Source organism: Branchiostoma belcheri, unplaced genomic scaffold (assembly GCF_001625305.1).
Source record: "Branchiostoma belcheri isolate BF01 breed outbred unplaced genomic scaffold, Haploidv18h27 scaffold30, whole genome shotgun sequence".
Lineage (NCBI taxonomy): Eukaryota > Metazoa > Chordata > Leptocardii > Amphioxiformes > Branchiostomatidae > Branchiostoma > Branchiostoma belcheri.
Genome location: NW_017803910.1, coordinates 1534375 through 1553865, shown reverse-complemented (window position 1 = coordinate 1553865; position 19491 = coordinate 1534375). Strand labels below are relative to the sequence as shown.

General features: G+C 42.8%; 2 protein-coding genes across 2 annotated transcripts in view; one reads left to right on the top strand and one right to left on the bottom strand.

Moving 5' to 3' along the window:
• LOC109474115 overlaps positions 1–7085 on the bottom strand; it is a 60182-nt gene extending 53097 nt beyond the window's left edge. The window contains exon 1 of the mRNA XM_019774322.1: positions 6900–7085. Coding sequence (XP_019629881.1) covers positions 6900–6975 — 76 coding nt within the window. The 5' untranslated portion in view covers positions 6976–7085. The remainder of the gene's footprint in view (positions 1–6899) is intronic.
• A 7135-nt stretch (positions 7086–14220) lies between these two features.
• LOC109474171 (cytochrome P450 2U1-like) lies at positions 14221–18659 on the top strand. Its single transcript, XM_019774420.1, has 5 exons — positions 14221–14518; positions 14817–14905; positions 15517–15934; positions 17060–17610; positions 18037–18659. Exons 1-5 carry the CDS (start codon positions 14241–14243, stop codon positions 18219–18221), a joined length of 1521 nt encoding a protein of 506 aa, XP_019629979.1. The 5' UTR covers positions 14221–14240; the 3' UTR covers positions 18222–18659.
• Positions 18660–19491: the final 832 nt, after the last annotated feature.

Here is a 19491-nt window from a genome sequence, read left to right as displayed (position 1 = left end):
GATACAATGTTTGATAATCAGTGTTTTATTATACATAGAATGCGTGTTATTGGAAACATGACGAGAATGTTAACGTTGATAGATTAATACCACTCAAGTAATATGATATGTCCTCGACCAGGATAATGCTATCAATGGGGAGGGGCACTGATCTAACTTAAGGGGCCAACAAGACGCAAAGTGTCCTCAATGAGACGCCCTTGTGAGTAAATAAGAATGGTCGAAGCAGGTTAAACGTTTTTCGATTGCCCTGGCATGTTTAAAGATGAGGTGATTGTGGTTTATCATTGTCATAGCGTCACATTCTTGACGTATGTGGGCCAGGGAAAACTGCACTACTCGGGGGTTACACCCTATTTGTTAATCGGTTCGGGTTCGCTGGGCGTAAAGATGCTACGGTAAACTGCCGCTTTTTGCTTTCGTCTTTTGGTACAAAGAAACTTACATGTTTACTATTCACATGGTGAGTTGATTCCTGTTTTGCTAAACAAAAAGAATATAATCTACAACTGGAATTACTGTTTCGTCGGTTTTTGAACCCAAAAAGATCAGAAGGGCTGTTCGTTGTATGCTATGCCCAAGATAAGTCTATAGGGGACGAAACTGCCACGCCCATCGTGAAAATACAGTTTCAGATTTGAGGAGGTTGCTTATCCTTCAAAAAGGCACTTAACACGGCATTTCTCACTACACAGAAGTGAAAATGGGATTGTGAAGTCCGTTTTTTTAGGTTAGAAGCAAAGGAAAAAGAGGAATAGGCTCCGTCTTCAAATGCCGTAGTCAAGATACGGTAGATTAACAACCCACTGCGTCTACATGTATGTCCTAGTACGGCCATGGTACCTTTTCGGTAACTTTATGCTAAAGGATGGACAAGATTGTAAGTTGGATCCACGCTCCATCCCCCGTTCAGTTCACCTCTAACAGGAATATTTGTGGTACAATGTTTGTCTCCACTGAGTACATGTTTACATATCCCGTCATGGACCGGCTCATCCCTAACACACAAAACATATCATCAAAGAATCATCTGTTTTCCATGTCTAAGTAATTTGTTTGGAATCTTTGCTATTGTTTGTTTGTTTGCTTGTTTTTCACAAAGACGTCTGCTGTAATTGGATGTATCATAAGGAGATTTACGAAAGATAAACATAACCGAGAATGTACCAATCGGCTTTATATTCCAAAGTTTAACATTTAATATCTGAGTTTCACGATAACTTAGATCGTTCTTTTGCACTAAGCTTGCCCAGAAAATATTTTCAGTAAGACGTTGCCAATACGTTTTTCTTGTAAAGGTTTTTCCTATCCTTCCCTTGAGTTGTGTTTTCCTCAATATGTCGAAATGCGTGGTCTCTTGTTCATGATAAGCAGAGCTTGTCTATTCGTATTTGCTGTCCACAATGGCGGACATCTACCGGCCACGCCACTCAGGTGGGTAGTTTGGACAGGAATAAGGAGCGCCACAAGCAACACAAAGAACACGGAGGGAGAAGTACTGAAGCAAGCAATCAGCTTATTTTCAGGCAATCTTCGGTCAATTAATAAATAAAAGAGCTACGGACGAAGCGTTACTGTTTGGACTTTGGGCTGAGGAAGAAAAGGAATGTTGGCGAAAGACAGCTGTCATATTTCTCCAAACGGTCAGCAAAACGGAAATAAGAGCCATCACATTTATAATGCCACTATTACAATGAACGTGTGTGTGCGTTTGGATATGAATATCAGAAAAGCCGTGTTAAGAAGTAAGAATGGTGTGGAAAAGAAGCTATAGCCCCCCCTCTCCCCACCATTTTTTCGTCCACCTGGACGGTGCATTCCAGAGATGCATCCTTTGTTTGACTAACCTATGGTTCCCATTAAACAGATGGATTAAATATCTGATTAAGTTTAGTGGTTGGTTTCTAGATAAAACACATCTTTATCTATTACTGATTCAGGTATAAAAATCATTGAGGCACAGATACATCTAAGATATTTACAGTACGTAGTGGAAGGAAAACAACTTTCATTCCGGAATGTCTTACACACTACTTTTCAACCAGAACTTCTTACATTCTCTGATTTAGCTTCATGAACAGGACGCTTTCTTGGTATGTTTAGCTTATTTGTACATCTTACACCGTTGATTGAAGTTACCTGTAATGTATGTATGTGCACTATACGCCTGTACACATTTTCGACTTGGGTTTCACAAATGATTAGTCATTGCAACCTACAATATCCTTCTCGATGACTATAAGACAAAGATGCGTTTAGGAGGAAGAGGATAATAGGGCAAAGTTTTGACAAGTCTGCGTAAAAGTATTAGATATAAGTGCGTTTTGTAAATGTTAGCTGTATAAAAGTGTTAGATATAACGTTAGTGATTCAGGTGTCGGTGGGAATCAGCAACAAGGGCGTGGCATGAAGGATTATGGTCTTCTAGAGCCTAACTTAGGCGGCAACGTGCTTTGTTTGCCTAGAGTTGTTAGAATCTAAAGGTTCTGGGTTCAAATCCTTAGCAGGCCTGAATGCTGTGCCCTTTGGAAGGTACCTAACACCTATTTTTTCACTTGACTCAGGTAAAAATGAGCACCTAGCTTCACTTTACGGAGGTCATTGGTCTCACTCCTTAGAAAAGGGTGTGTCTGGGCATGCGCACGAAGAAGGTACGCCTGCCACCCCTATGCTTACCTGTGTGTAATCACGGATTAGACAAACGGTACTTAGCTAATCCCAACAAATCTTCTGACGCACCCAACAAATCCTTTCAATCCCTGACATTTAATGGCTGCTCGGTCATCATTTTCATAACCTTTTTATGTATCCGTCACTTGTAAAGATGTTACAAAACACATTATGTAGACACTTAACAAAACTATAACATCACTGCGTCTTTTTTGTGATCCGTCGATTATGCTTAGGCCCATCACCTTAACTAAACCAATACAAGTCACGCATGACATTTTGATAACCTATAGATGTATAAGTCTTTTGTAAAGGGTTTTTAAAGTTGATCTAAGGGTAGTTTCACTTCACAAAGCTTTAAACAAGACATCATTGTTGTAATCCACAAACCACGCCCTGCATCGTCACATCAACTGAGCTGGTATAGAACAGGCCATTAGTATCGCTATTGTGTTCTATAATTGCATGGGTGGGACGTTCATCTAAAAGTAGGTCGACGTCCTTTTTTTTATTAAAATCTATCTATTTTTATCCCGATGAGTCACTCATCAGTGATGCTACATATACATAAGAGATTCTTTATAGACTTGACACAAGTACAGGGACTTTCGTATGGTCTGAGATCGAACAAAACTAAATACATGTAAAGTCATCCTATGTACAGAGTATATGTCAGCGGAAACAGTGGGGTTTAACTATCCTCCTACGTGCATTCTCTAAGATTCAAACATTCTCTAACGTATTTTATTTCATGGCTCTCCGTGCTATACGCCACTGACTAGTGATGGAAACTCGGTAAAATGTTAGAAAAACATTTCTCAGTTGCTATGTGGCTTGAGAGTGCGGTGTGTTGAAGGAGGGTCTGTACAAACAGGGAAGTCATGAGTCAACATTTGTGTATTCCTCCTCTCTTCTCATCATTTGTGTAAAGGCGAAGGCACACACCGCGCGAGTTGTCGCAGGTATTTGCCATCTTCGTACATTTTTCTTGTCTACTTGACAATGCGTGGGCGTTCGTTTCGACAGAACATTCTCTTAATTTGAAAGGTGCTAGGTTTATGTGCCAATCATTTACAAACATGTTAATGGATCAACTGACTGAGCTAATGTGGCTGAGCTAATGTGGGAGTGAATGAACGAAGGAATGAACGAGTAAACCAATGAATGAATGAATGAATGAATAGATGGATGGATGAATGAATGAATGAATGAACGAACAGATGAATGACTGAATGAGTGAACGGCATCTTCTACGAACAGATAATTTACTCTAAGACACTACATATTCATTGATTAGGACTTAATCTAATCTGATTATTTTTTATCTCCACTCAATGTTTAATCTTCATTACACCAACCAAAGTTCATTAAGGCTAATCATTGACAGCATACGTTACCGTGCTGAATGCCGATTGTAGCACGTGCTTTGGTCTGAAAGGCTATTGCGAAATTCACTACTTGTAGTGTGGAGATTGTAACAGAAAAGACAGTATAATTCTAAAGAGACTTTACAATTTTAGGAGTTTACAATAAAGTTATGACCGATAAAAGAAGAAAATACAAAGATCTTATCCAAACTGGGAGTGGCGCGTATACGCCTATATTTCTACAACACCCTCTGATTTACTATTTTTCCGACTGTTGGATGTCTTTGTTCTTTGTATCCTTGTACTATGAAGTCCTCCAGCTTAAGCTGGCTTGACACAGAAAACCAAGAACCGAAAAAAAGCATCAAAGACTGTGCTAAAAATATTACAACAACGTCATCAAGGATAAACGTCAAGCTAAACTGTGTGTGGCACTTTCACAACTGTAGCTTTTATAACCACTTGTTACATTTCTTTCTTGTCAGTGGCCTCTCTTATTGACGCCCTTAATCTATCTCTACATATTAACAACAAAGAATACAACGCACAGCCGAAAAGGAAAATATCAAATGGTTTAAGTAAAAAGGTTATGATAACGTCATTAATGGGAAATTTACGGTGACCTTATTCAAAGTGGGTGTGGCGATTTTGACGCCTTTATTGATGTAAGTAACACCTTCATTCACCAGTGATAAAACTCAAATTACATATGCATTAAACTCATTATTCACACGGTTAGTTTTAGATCCCCTTATTATTTCAATATTTACACGGCCTACATTTAATCCACACACACACGCACGCTTCAAGTGACCTCACCATATTCTCTTATCGTCCTATATACACATATACTCCTCTGGCAATTGATGCCTTCATTTTCTATGGGGCAGAAAAAGTTTGGCTGTTTTTGCAAAATACATAAAATGGAAAATATTATCCATCGAAAAATAACTTTCAGATGTCGTGCAAAGTTTAAAATCAATATATGCTGTTCGGATTACTAGTACGATATACTGTCTAATGCGTTAAGCCTTTGTCACACATTCAGAACCTTCCCCCGACCACCAGCCAACCAAGGCTGACGTTCGGGAGCAGTCTGACCAGATTTAGGCCACGCCTTAACTTTCTCTACAAATCGAATCGAATTTGAGCTAAACTTGAGCATTACAAAACACGCCCAGAAAACTGCTGGCCTACTCCTGTATGCTCTAAACATTATGAAACATTCGGCTGGCGTAGTATCCAACCTTGGTGACTTAAAGGTACCGGTGCATTGATACTATGAAAGAAGCATACTTTACGCCACTGAATATACGCATATTTATCCTATATTAGAACTATTCCACACAAAACACACAACATAGCGGGGTGTCATCGGAAACGTCTGACATGAGAAAATATGCGAGCCTAATTAAAATCCTAGTCCTCTCCTTTCATAGGAACTGAGCGCTCAACACTCTAGATATGCGCACGCACTGTGGTTTGGACAAAAACGAGACTGGGCGGTATTGTGCACGGTCAGAAGTCATGCCACCGTACTCAGACCGTGACAGCACGGAGCTCATCCCGCCATTCAGGACAGGGAAGACTACACCACCCCGCCCTGAATCGCTATCTCCGTTTTCAGACAAACACACAGAAGAGAGGACCGAAACCGATGGCAAGCCTATACCTTTGTCGACGTCCACTAATTGAGGGACCGAAATCGTTGTCTCATTGAGAGACACTGGACAAAATCCATTCTTTACGCACACATTAATGTATGCGAAAATGTTTTGTTTCTTCAGTCGCGTATACCTTTACGTATACTTTAAATGCTTAAAGGTAAGACTTCGTGCAGCTTTCCTCGAATGCATTAACAGAAATTCCGGTGGAAACTCCAGTGTCCTTATGAAGGAGAAAAGTCCACCCTGTACACATGTATATCCCCATTTAGGACAAACGACAAACAGTTCGCAACCCTTTAAGTCGCATTAATCAAGAAGACGTTTGAAAGGAACCGTATTGTCTTTTTTAAAGAAGCATCGCGGCGCAAAACAGGCCAGGCTTGATACAAACTCACTCGGGGTAAAAGTACACAAGACCATGTCAAAAAAGACAGTACAACAATCGTGCAAAAAGAAAAGCCAACATAAACCAGATACAACTAGAAAACATCTGTATACGCTGTTGACTTCTTTCTTTCTATATCTAACTTGCATTTTCTTCTCAATTTAACGAACCCATTTAACAAAAGTTAACCAAACATGTCTATAATGTTTTGGACCATTTTAGCAAAGGTTTGAGAATATTTTGGGGTCCGCTATTTGTGAGGAATAGCGGTGTAAAGAAAACAAGTGCAGAGGAAAGTGGGGCGTTACGCCAGATTAGGGTGACCCAGTTCACCTGGTGCATCCAACCTCCGGATACTTATACAACACTCGATTTATTTGTGCTTTTAGCAGAGAAAACATTCCGATATCGGCATCGTTTTGAAATATTTTGAAACAATATGTTCAAGGAATTCGTTTTTACCTTTTTTTTCTTGCCATTGCCGGACGGAATAAGGAAAATAGAAAAGCCAATCTTAAGCCGCACGGTTTGAGCAAACAAGCGCCCGGTGACAAAGACACGTCTGTTTCACACTTTCCATCCATACCTTTACCATTGATAAACGATTTTTCCTTTTTAAAGATATATCGTCATCATTTATATATATCAGTGGAACAGCGCGCAGGTTTCATATGGAATTTGAAGCTTCTTAGAAGTTGGAGAAAACTAGTAACTGAAGACGAGTATCACGTAATAAAGCTAACAGCTATGCAGCTATCTTTATACAGATAAAAGATAGGGAAAAAAGAAAGAAAAACGTCCGGCTCTTACCTTGTCCTGACGACCCGACGCTCCACAACAAAAGAACCACCAGTACCGATGATAGAAACCGCCTGACTTTCTCCATATTCCCGTGTTGGTAAGCTGTATACGCGTACAGCCCGTACCGACAGAGAATATAACGGACCAAGAGAGCCGAAAAACTCGCCCCGGGGTTTAAGTAGGAGCCAACAGGTGTGGCTGTGAGGGCGTTGTCCTCGGCCGTGCCGACTTTCCCAGGGGGGCGCGACAGCTTTCTCTCCTTTTGTTTTCACGATAACGGTCCGTAATTTTGTAACAAGACTTAACGAGCTTAAACAATTGATTTTCGCGGATAATTAGCTATCGTTACGGAAGAAGTAACGGCTGTTGTGTGGACATAAATGAAAGTTTTAAGAGGCACATCATCAACCTCATTTGGACTGTTCCTAGGAATGCGGGGAAAGAAAGAAGGGTGTGGGAGGGTGTGTACCTGGCCAGGGTACCATCTATATATCCTACAGAACCGACGTCTTCTAGCAAACAAGTCGACAGCGTGTGTATACATGTATAAGGACAGGTAGGGGGACTTGTGCATTAAAGAAGAGTGGTATGTTCTGCTTGATGTGCAGCCCACAAGGACTTGACCAGTTACAGCGTGACCCTTTTAAGGACTGTTCACCTGCCAGTAGCGTACAATTTATAAGATATAAAAAAGGCACGACTGCATTTGAGCCGTTACTAAACCAACTCTGCATTCAAGCTGCCGGGACCACGTGGTTGTGAAGTTCGACTGGCTTGATAAGAGAGTTTCAGGCCTTAGCCTCCAAGCGCCAAAAATCTGCACGCCAAAGAACTCCAAATGCTTATCTAGAAGAGTAGTGGCCGCCCGTGTGCTTGGCTGAAAACGCGAGCCATGGCGAAGCCGCATATGCATTGCACAATCAGCTATAGAAAAACTGTCATGCTTTGTCCTCGCAGTCTGAGGGCATCCACTTCACTTGCTTACTTAATCTTTAATATTTCACTAAGGTTTTTATTGTCTACGAACAATCTGCAGTTTACTAACACGTATGAACATAGTGAATGTAGTTGTAGTCAGTGTATTGATAACTCGTTAACAGTCACCATACTTTATGGTTGAGTTTTTCACGAATGATTTGAATAAAAATATCGCTGTGTGTAGATTATTTGTCTAATCTATCAAAGTTCAGTGTGCAATGTAGATGCTCTACTTTGCACTAAGCTGACTTTTTGTGAGATCTTGATATACTAACAGGGATAATTTTTGTACATAATCAATTCTGTGTATAACTTTTACCGAATTGTATATTTCATGTCTACTGATTTTTTATGTCTTATGTCTAATGTTTATTGTTTGACTTGGTTCCGTATTGTTTTGTATTATCATTTCAGGTTTGGGAGGACAACTTGTAAAGGCGTTGATACACCTGTTTTGTCCTCCCTTCCACTTGTTTTTGCATGTGGTAAATTCAAATAAAGGAATAAAGAAAGAAAGAAACCATACATTGGGTACTGGAGGCCATATTTGAAAGTTAAGTATTGTCGACGATTGGTCATTAATGAGATGTATATTGACCGACCGAGAACGGATTGGTGTTGGCTAATGTTTGCGGGTCCACACACTTTGTCATGCCCGACAGAGCGAGGGATAAAAGTACACACTCTTCACCATGTTTGTCTGTCATGTCCATATAAGGCAAGGTGGTGCAATTGTTGGCACAAATTGTTTCACCTTCACCTTCGAGACGTCACTGCCAGGTGAAGGAGGGGGGGGGGTAACGTGCACTGTCTGTGTTTTTTTTACTGTCGTTGGGTTTTCAGTTTTGACAGGACCGACTAACGACAAGCTTAAACATCTGCACCTGTATTTTCTCTCGTAAGACATCTGAAGTTTAGTACGATACGTTTAAGACCCTCTCCCCCCCAATTTGCTGCCCTTAGCCTAAGAACAAATGTGACAGGACCTTTACATCAGAAGTACACGTCTGTAGATACATGTATCTACAGACGTGTACTTCTAAATAGTTATATATTTGCAGTTATATATAGTAGTTATGATTTACCACGGCAATGAAGATTTTACTACTGGACTAACAACCTGTTCTGAAGCCTGCAATACTTTCGGAAAACGGCAGGGGGATTAGATGCTAAAGCGCGTCTCCACCCCTTAGGCCATGTTAATTTGATTATATGGATGGCGTCCTCTGGAAACCCCAAAACTGATGCGAGCACACGGTGAGTTAAAAAAAAAACTTTGGATAAAAAGGTGCCTTCATTATGAAATCTACGTGGTCATGAAGGTTGAGCAAATGAATAAACACACATAGTATAACTAAAAAAAACCTACTTCAGCAAAATTAATTGACCATTGGCAGCCTCTAGAATTAGTTGACTAACCAAACTTTAATTCTTACCCTACATGTCATTTATTTACCAGTAACTAGTGTTTATTGTAAAGCGTGGGTGTAGGGGGCGTGTTGGTCAATATGGGGGTGGATTAAACAACCGCGTAAATTTCGGCAACTTTTATCTTGCTGATTCAGGAACTGACGGGCCCCTAAAGGTAAACACAGAGGCGAAGTTGGTTTAGTTAATGTGTAAACATTGCTACTAACCCTGTTTACGGCCAAACAGGCCGGGGCATTACAGGTCGCCAAGGACTAATACATTAGTTCTAGATTACCATGTTTTTAAATATCCGCCTAACTCGTAATGGCCACCCAATGGATTTAGACAATTTTCAAGACGTTTGCATAATAAAAAGCCGAAACTAGTACAATCCGGTTATTTCTGGATCTAACACTCTTGTAAAACTGGTACACTCAGGTTATTTCAAGACCTAGTCCTCATTCCGACTACTAGGCTGCATAAAAGGCAGGTGGGTCTCAGCTTTCTCAAAGCTAGATGTGTTTTATTACCAAGGTTTGCTTGATAAGAGGCCTTACTTTTGCTTCTACTGTAGTATTTATGAAATAGAATCTGAAAAGCTTATTCTTTCGTACCCCTAGAATTCACTACTCTAGCAGAGGTTGTGGGGGAATGATCGTTAGCTTTTTATATATGGCCCTTTTTTGTCGCTACCCCCACCAACCGTCGGTGGCCGGCTACCTTCTCTGGCTAATGGATACTGCCTGGCCAATTTGATACTGTCTTTTTGCCACCGAGAGGGATCTGCTTGGAGATTACGAATTCACTGAGTGTTTGGGGGGAACGCCCACGTACCGCCCCGCATCGACTGCTGACACGGCACGGAAATGGACGGCCGGTACACATCATAAACACTGCTGGATTTCGCGCTGACCTGGTCGGAGTCCCCGAAGTGGATGCTGAAGGGGCCGAATCACTCCTAACAGAGGCCCTGGCGGTTGAAGATGGCGCTGCAGATATGAAAGGCATTTGATTTATAATTCAATGGTGACCAAGGTGACGGATAAACTTACCTGAACTTAGACAATATTCCTTAAACACAGATTCGAATCTGTAAACTCTGGTAAACAGTATTGGGGTTTACTATGTCGAGCCTTCATTTACGCAGTAGAGTACCGAGATACAAAACATTGCGTTGCCACTACTAGACATATTACTGGGCGTATGGTAGACTTCAGACCTCAGCATGCTTTTAAGAAGAAAATAACGATAATAGGATGAAACAAAGACCTTACTTCCGAACGTTAGGGGAGATAGCCAGTCTTAAACCTGTAACTCCGGAAATTGGATTATAATATATATATATTTTGTATAAAAAATAAATTAAAAACAAGCCGTCAACTGGCCCAAAATATAATAATTTGGAGGTATCATGAATACGTACCCACCTGCCAAATATGAAGACAATCCATCTTAGCCTTATCGAGTTATCTTGTTGACAAACACAGACACACAGACACACGATAGATAACAGAGAGAGAGAGAGAGAGAGAGAGACAGAGAGACAGAGAGATAGAGAGAGACAGAGAGATAGAGAGAAACAGAGACAGAGAGAGAGAGATGCCGTCTTTAACTCATCTTATATTTTTAATTTGGGTAAGGTTTCAAGGAGTGGAATGCCCTTTAGTGAGCGCATCCCACTCGTTTGTTATCTTCCTGCAGCCCGCCCTTAAAACATTGGTTCTAGCACATCAAGATCCAATCCTCTTAATTGCCAGTATATCCTCACCTGATGCTTCCTTCACCCAAGCAGGTGATACCCTTCACCTATAGCTACTTACACGGATACCTTCGTCCGTACACATAAGTCTGATCACTTGAGAATAACAAATTTCTATTAGTGCCCCTGATTACCTGAGAATTGGAACGTAAGATTATCAGCTAAGTTCTAGGAAAGTAGCCATGATTATCGGAACACACAGCTGCGCCCTACCAAATTAAACCGGAAGTATCACACTATATAGGGAGAGGTATTGTAGCTGCCAGTGCGATAGAGACACCAGCGTTAAACTGTGCGTACCGAGACATTAGACTCCTGCTTCCCTGTGAATGGTCTGTCCTACAACCACAGGTAAGGCAGACACCAAGCGTACGATAAGTAGACAGTCGTTTACTTCTCTTTCTTGGAGGGTACTAAACAAAAACATTAATCTGGAACGGTTAATGGGATATCAAGTTCAAGTTATTCACAACGACCTGTTTACATGGGACTTTCCCACTTAAACTGGTAAGGAAGACACAAAACGTATGCATGGGTCAGTAATGTAATAATGCCTAAACCAACAGTCGTGTTTTTGGTGTTGTATACTGAAAAATTAATTTGAAATGTTCACTGGACGCTTAGATAGGAACGGCATTAGGAGGTGCTGTTGCAATACACTGTAGTTGTTGTAGTGAAATTGTAGAGACCTTTATTTTGTTGTGTCAGCAAAGAATCTCTATCTCTATTTAAAGGGGACTGCCAACTTCGAATTCAGGGGATTTCACTAGCGTGCACTATACAAGATGCGTGATGTTTTTGACCAAGATTTTGACAAGAAATTTATCTGTGCTTATCTTTATCCTTTCCATCTACAGCTGTGTGGGCGTGGCTCAACTCCTGGTGAAACAGCTTTAGCTACTTCCACTGCAACTTTCAAGTCCCAAGTTTAATTGATCCACACAGGCAAATATTAAGAGGACAATGAACAGGACAACAGGTATAAGAGACGTTGTGGGATTCGATGCCGTCTCGAACCCCACGTCCAAAGGTTTTCAAATCGCGTACGACGCCTTGTGCGTGGTTGTCGCCGTCGTGTGCAACACGCTGGTCATCTTTCTCGTCTGCAAGAAGACGTCCCTCCAGAAACCAAGACACTACCTAAGATGTCATCTGGCAGTCGTGGAGATCATCTTTGCCGGGACTTTGATACCTATAAACATTGTGACAATTGTGAGAGGAAATTTGTATGCTGTTGTACCGTTAGTATGTGAGCTTACCTATGTCATCGGCGCTTTGTCGAATATCGCAATATTCGGTACGTACTTCTTGATGGCCATAGATTTGTATTGCTTTGTTTGCCACCCTTTAAAGTATAACATAGAGGTTACCACAGTGAAGGTAGGAGTAGGCATGTTTGTGGTAGATGTCCTAGCAATTTCTATTGGAATTGCACCTGTCGCTATCACTGGTGAGATGGAAGCCTCAGGCAGTCTGGAATGTGCTCCTGATGCTATGAACAGCATCCGGGCATCGGCAATCATCAGAAACATGGGAATCGTATTCCAAGCAATATTCGTTCTAGTTATCTTCGTACTGTACTTCTTTGTGTTCAAAGAAGCTAGGCGACAGCAGGAAAGAGATGCGAACCAGCACCTAAAGATTTATCAAACGGTCGCCTTCAAAACCTTGTCGCGACACATCGTCGTTCTCTTTGTTTTCCTCTCTGCCACCATATTTCTGATAGTTTCGCGGCGTGCTGTCTTGGTTCATGAGGGAAATGCGTCTGATGCTCAGTTATTAGCTCACAAAGTGGCTGTGCATCTCTTTAGAACTCTGTCACCGATGGCTGATCCGATAGTACATAGCCTTAGGATCCCGGACTTCAGGAGGGCGCTGAAGCAAGTGTTCCGGCCATCTAACCGGGTACAGCTGGCAACGGCAGCGGGTAATCAGGACAATGATCAAAAGGCAGGAGTCGCCTTTGTTCGTGTGGCGCCCACGTCTAGTTTTGTGGACAGCGAAAGTGATGAAATAAACACTTCGGTGTCTTAAGCACCTGTCACACATAGCCGAATATGGACTTCCAAACGCTAGTCGAAATCCTTGGTACATGGTACATCTTAAGCGAACTACACAAGGTACAACACAAGTTGTAGTCAGTCATTGAAGTCTTTTAAGGTTTTGTGTACAGATGGCTTCGTTCCTATTGTAGGTATAAAGTAATTATGCATATTCATGTGTTTGAAACAATTAATTGGTCGAATGTTAAAACGTCTACTTATTAAAGTGAATCGTTCCCAAGCACATTGTTGGTCTTAATTTCTTGGAAATCCATTCAACTATTTGATGATCTCCGCTTAAGGATGTTCCACATGAAGATGCCCAGATACGTTGTTTACTTCGATGTAGAATCCGCCATAAGAATAATCTTAAATGGCCTTCCTGTCTCACCTTAATATATCGGATTTCACAAGATCTGATTAATACTGTAATGTAAGTCACAAGTTCAGTACACGCAATGACGGATTAACTACACCTGCGACAAGGAACGGTTTGGTATTAGATGTGCTTATTCAATTTTATACCTGTACTTAGCCCGATAGGGCATGAATATAAAGGTTATCTATGGCCCTTTTCCCACTAGGATAGAATTGTCCGGATCGAGTCGAATAAATCAGCGACCGACTTCGATTCGGGTTCAATCCAGTCAACTTTACCCCAGTGGGAACGCTCCGTTCGGCTTGATGCAGCTCAGCAACGACAGACTCATACAGGTCTAGCTGTCGGGCATGTTGAGATACCGTCATATATCCACGATGGGTAGATATATACTTTTTTAAAATCATATTTCCAAGAACTATCGTAGACTGTTGCCACCAAGCACAGTTGGTGCATCATCACTTGAAAGCTTTAAACAACTCCTTAAATTAGATGTGCAAAGATTGAGTGTAACAAGTCGCTCGGTGTGATATAGCTAGCTGCCGCCGCGTCGAGTGCCTGCGAAGCTGGCACAGATACAGATATTTAACAACTGGTATATTCACAGTTACGTAATGTCCATTCTAGCTTTCATAAGAACGTTAGTCTTTAAACGTAGGCCCCTGCATCCCCTCCCCATAGAGTAGTACACTCTGAAGTCATCCACGGTCAACAGCGTGCGTGTCCCATGACCGTAGTGCAGTCCAAAGTCCAGCGCACTTGTTGGCGATACGCTGTAAGAAATGGAGTCGGTTGTGACTTTTGTGGGTGGTTTCCTGGCTAACCTGACACTCCAGTCCGTCCTGGTCCTGGTCCTGGTCTTTCTGACGGCCTACTGGCTCCTAGGCGCCGGTGGTCGGCAGAAGAACCTCCCGCCAGGGCCGAGGGGACTGCCCCTGCTCGGTAACCTACTCAGCGTTCGCCCAAGCCACTTGTTATCCAACCTGGCGGCCTGGAGGCAGCAGTACGGGGACGTTTTCTGTGTGAGGATCGCCACCAAACTGGCTGTCGTGCTCAATGGGTAGGTTTTACTTGTGCATACAACGACTGTAAATAATGTTTAATGGGAGCCGGCTTGGTAACGGCGAGACTAGACCCATTCATTACACAACTTAGTGGCACGCAATACTAAAACAATTAAAATTATGGCTACACTGTTACACGCCCTTTCCGTTTTGACATTAACGCACGGTAATTCGAAATCACTTTGGCGCTGTGGGATGAGCAAGGTTTGTAATCAACTCTTACTGTCAATGTATCACAACAGTCATGATGTACTACTGTATCTACCCTTATGTCTAATGTTGTATGAATTATAGGCACAAGGCTATCCAGGACGCGTTCGTCAAGCAGCCTGAAGTATTTTCTGACCGCCCTCCCGGAACCATGGGCTCGGACAAGGACCAAGGTATACGTAGGCATTAAAAAGAGCGAGAATGGGGATAGGGAGGCTAGAAAAGGAAATATATCTTAACTAGAAAGGTCAACATTTGCTCGGGAGAAAATGTATCAAAAGGCTACATACACAACACCCCCCGTACCAAATTGGACGTATCCCCTCCCGCACAAATGGATTGTTCCTAAATCACCCCTGTCCAAAAGTGTTCCAATAGTCTATACCCACATGCATCAATGGAATCTTCCAACGCCTTCTGCTGTTGGAACATGTAGAACCAGTGTTCTATTTAGAACTATCAGTTGGTGATTTGGGTTTTCAAGCTACAATAGATGTTTTTACTTGTCTGAAAATAGCTGTTTTTATAGCCCCAGATCCCAAAATGTACATTTGTTTGCCTGAAAATGGCAAAAACTAAAAAAAAAAAAAACAATTTCAAAGCTTGTTATACCAATTAAATGAAAAAAAAAAGTCTGGGGTATTTGGCCACTCTACCTTCATGCCAAATTTCATGTCATTTGGCCCCAAAATGAATACAATTAACGAATTTACTCAACAAAGAATAGACACGCAAAAGATTCCAGATATTTGAGGATATTTGAGAATATTTCTTCATTCTGCAGGTATTGTCATGGCCCGGTACGGGGAAGATTGGAAGGTGAAACGTAAAGTCGGCCTGACCGCTCTCCGTCAGTTGGGCATGGGCAAACGTAGTCTGGAGGGCAGAATCATAGAGGAGGCTCGCACCTTGTCTGACATTCTTGCGGAAAAGGGCGGCACTGCAACGGACATGTCGCTTCTTCTGTCAAATGCCGTTTCTAACATCATCTGTTTCATGGCGTTCGGTGAGCGATTCGAGTGCAACGACACAGAGTTCCAGAGGCTCATGCGATTGATTTGGGGGATGGTAGGTGGGTCTGGGACCCCCGGATCTTCTATCCCTCGGTTTATCCCCTTGGTACGCAAGTTGCCCTTCTTCAAAAAGGAGCATGAAAAACGAATGAAAACAGTCAGCGAGATCGACGATTTTATCAAAGCCAACTGTTTTGCTGACGACACCTCGCTCTCCAAGTCTGGACCTACAGCCCAGGTAGTGGCCAGAACAACTAACATTGACCTCGAGCTGGTATCTACCTGGTTCCTCGACTGGGGTCTCCAACTTCACCCAGATAAATGCAAAGTACTTTGCATCAAGTCCCCTAGAAGCAAGGTACAGCTTCCTCCCATATACATCGCAGGGCAGGAAGTTGAACAAGTGCCGTTCTACACCCACCTGGGAACAACCATCCACCAAACCTTACGCTGGACCGAACATGTCCAGATCACAACCAGTAAGGCCAGGCGAACCCTGGGTTTCCTATGGAAACTCCAGGGCAAGCTATCCCGGGAGGCACTTGAAATGGCGTACAACACAATGGTCAGACCAAAACTGGAGTACGCCGCCGTACTGCTCGGGGACTTGTCCTGCTCATCCAGCAAGATGTTGGAGAGAGTGCATTACCAGGCCGGCTGCCTCATCACCGGAGCCTTGAGACGTACACCATCAAGTGTCGTCATGCAGGAGTTAGAATGGGACAGTCTGTCCACCAGGAGGCAGTTCCATTCCATGGTTCTGATGTACAAACTGGTGAACGGACTAGTCCCCCCTCACCTCCAGCCACTAACTCCCACCACACGAGGAGACCAAAGGGTCACACGTGTTCAGCTGCGGAACGCAACGCACCTCCACTTACCTCGGTGCCGTACACAGACGTACCAGGCCAGCTTCCTGCCTTATGCGTCACGGCTGTGGAATCAGCTGCCTCAGTTTGTTAGAGAGGCCCGCAGCATCACTATATTTAAGAACATGTGTCGGGCCCACCTGCTCACACAGCAGAAGCACCAGTTGACCCGGAGACGTGGCCCCAGATACGAGAACATTCTGGCGGCTAGAAACCGCATGAACTGTATCTAGTGCTAAATGGACTGATATACTAGTATTCTAATCTATGCTGTTTTAGTACCCTTATACTTATTTTTTATACTTATACTAGGTTTAAATGTGTGTCTAGTTTGTGTGCTTGTGATTGTTTTGTGTGTGGGCCACAACACCAGCCCCCCGCTGCCTGTGGCCCACGAGTATTGTACTTGCTTGCAATCCTAATAAATCAAATCAAATCAAATCAAGATCAAAGAACACCAAGAGACTTTCGACCCCTCCGACATCCGGGACATTATTGACGTGTACTTGATGGAGACCCAGCAGCAGGCCCCGGGTGGACAGGACGGCACCATTACAGAAAAGGGGATGATCAGCACGGTGAGAGGCCTGTTCATCGCAGGAGCAGAAACAACAGCTACGACCCTAAAGTGGGGGCTGCTGTACCTGGCGCGCCATCTGGAAGTGCAGCGAAAAGTGCAGGACGAGATCGACAAAGAGTTCGGTGCCAGTCCTCCAAGCCTGTCCCAGCGAGGAAAGCTGCCCTACACCGAGGCCACCATCCTGGAAATTCAGCGGATCCGACCCACAGTACCGCTCAGTGTTCCTCACACAACCTCCGCCGCGACCGTTCTGCACGGCTTTGACATCCCGGCGAACACTCTCATCATCCCCAACCTGTGGTCCGCCATGATGGATCCGGCAGTGGCGCCTGACCCCGAAACCTTCAACCCGGACAGGTTTTTGGACGAAGAAGGATCTCTCGTCCGTCCCGAGTGGTTCATTCCTTTCTCACTGGGTGAGTTTAAGTTGTTTATATTTAAATTTACCGAAGGAAAACATATTGTTTTTGCTCTGTTTCTTCTCCAAACAAATAAATAAGGTCAATAACCTGAACCAGACGTCTGTCACCATGGTAACTAGTGTTGGGTTACATCATGTTGCAAATTTAGAGGGACTTAGACTCCTGTCACCATATGAATGAATGTGTTCTAGTGCGAATTAACAGAGCAGACTATATGAGAAGGTAAACATTATGCATTTGTTTTGCAAATGTTACCTTTTAAATTATTTCCTTGGAACCTGGCTCTTTAGATTTAATCATAGAATCTGGTCATGATCATGAAGACAAAAACATGTAAAAAGGGAGAGTATGTACATATGTCACTGCGGCACTATCAACATATATCACTTCATTTTTTTGTCCCTCTTATCCCTTGCCTAGGGCGGCGTCAGTGCCTTGGTGAGCAACTGGCCAAGATGGAACTGTTCATCTTCCTGACAACCTTGCTGCAGCACTTCACATTCAAACTACCAGAAGGTGCCCCTGCGCCGTCAATGGAAGGCACCTTGGGTCTTGTTCTCGCACCCAAATCCTACCAGATTTGCGCCATTCCAAGAGATAACTAGACCGATGTTTTGATACTTTTCAACTTATCATTAGATTATATACTACTGTACTTTGTATCCATCCACTCTAGTCCGTCGGGGCGCACATAGCCATGGTAAAACTTGTTGAATTCACCTGCATCCGATGCTGGTTGCCTCCGCATCGCAATGAAATCCATAACAAGGGTCTAAACGGTGCCGATCAGCTCAGCATTCTATACACCAAATCCGATGGACATAGGAATAACCCGATCCCATAACTGGCAAGACTAGTCTTAGATATGATGTAATACCCATTATGTAATACCCATTATGTCCACAAGGAAGATGCTTTGTTTTTGTTAGTTGTACTTTAAGTTGTTTGCATCTGTATAGCCTTAGATCACGTAATTCAGCCAACCATATTTGTTGACTGCAATGTGGTTTTAGCCTGTGTAGTATGTGAATAAATAAACCAACTTGAATCCTGTCTAGTCTATTTCCCTTATAAAAAAGCATAACCTTCTCGACGAAAGTAATAACCAATGGTGCAAGACTGCTCTGACTTTTGTCACATAAGTCAAGTTTAACTTAGTAAATCGTAGAATGACGCGACTTCGTCTTTTGCTGTTGCTGACCTTGACTACCCTGACCCTACTGGAGTCAAACACGTGACCAGTGTGGGTGAATTACGTCAGCACCACGTGACCAGCCTGGTTATCCAACTTGTACTTCACAAAGACAGTGCACGCAGAGGGTGAACAGAAGATCACCACACCTCCGAAGCATGATAATGCGGGTTTTTGTCATTCTAATAGGTGAGAACGTATAGATTCCGTTATTTCTAACTGTAACATTGACTATCAGCTATGTCCACTTCCGGAACCGACGAAATTTGACATTAGTGACAGGCCCGAATTCTGTCAACATTTTTTAGGTAACACTTCCTTATAACATTCTAGGTCTTGCTTTTGTTACCTTTTCGAGGTAGCTTTTGCTTTTGTTACCTTTTCGAGGTAGCTGGTAGCCAAACAAGAGGACACAAGTATAAACTGAAAGTGCCGCTAGCGCTAGCGAAGAATAGAGCTAGAAGTCAGTCTTTTAGCGTCAGAAAGGTCAAGGACTGGAACTCTTTACCTGAATCAGTAGTGGAAGCGAAATCAGTAAATGAATTAAAAAATATACTGGATAAGACCTGGGCAAACATTATGCACGTCTCAAGCGAAGGATAGAGAGAAGATCGGGACAACACAGGCTTGAGCCTTTCCTACCCGAAGACGGTATGCAGGTGTGCAGGTTGAAATGACAGAGA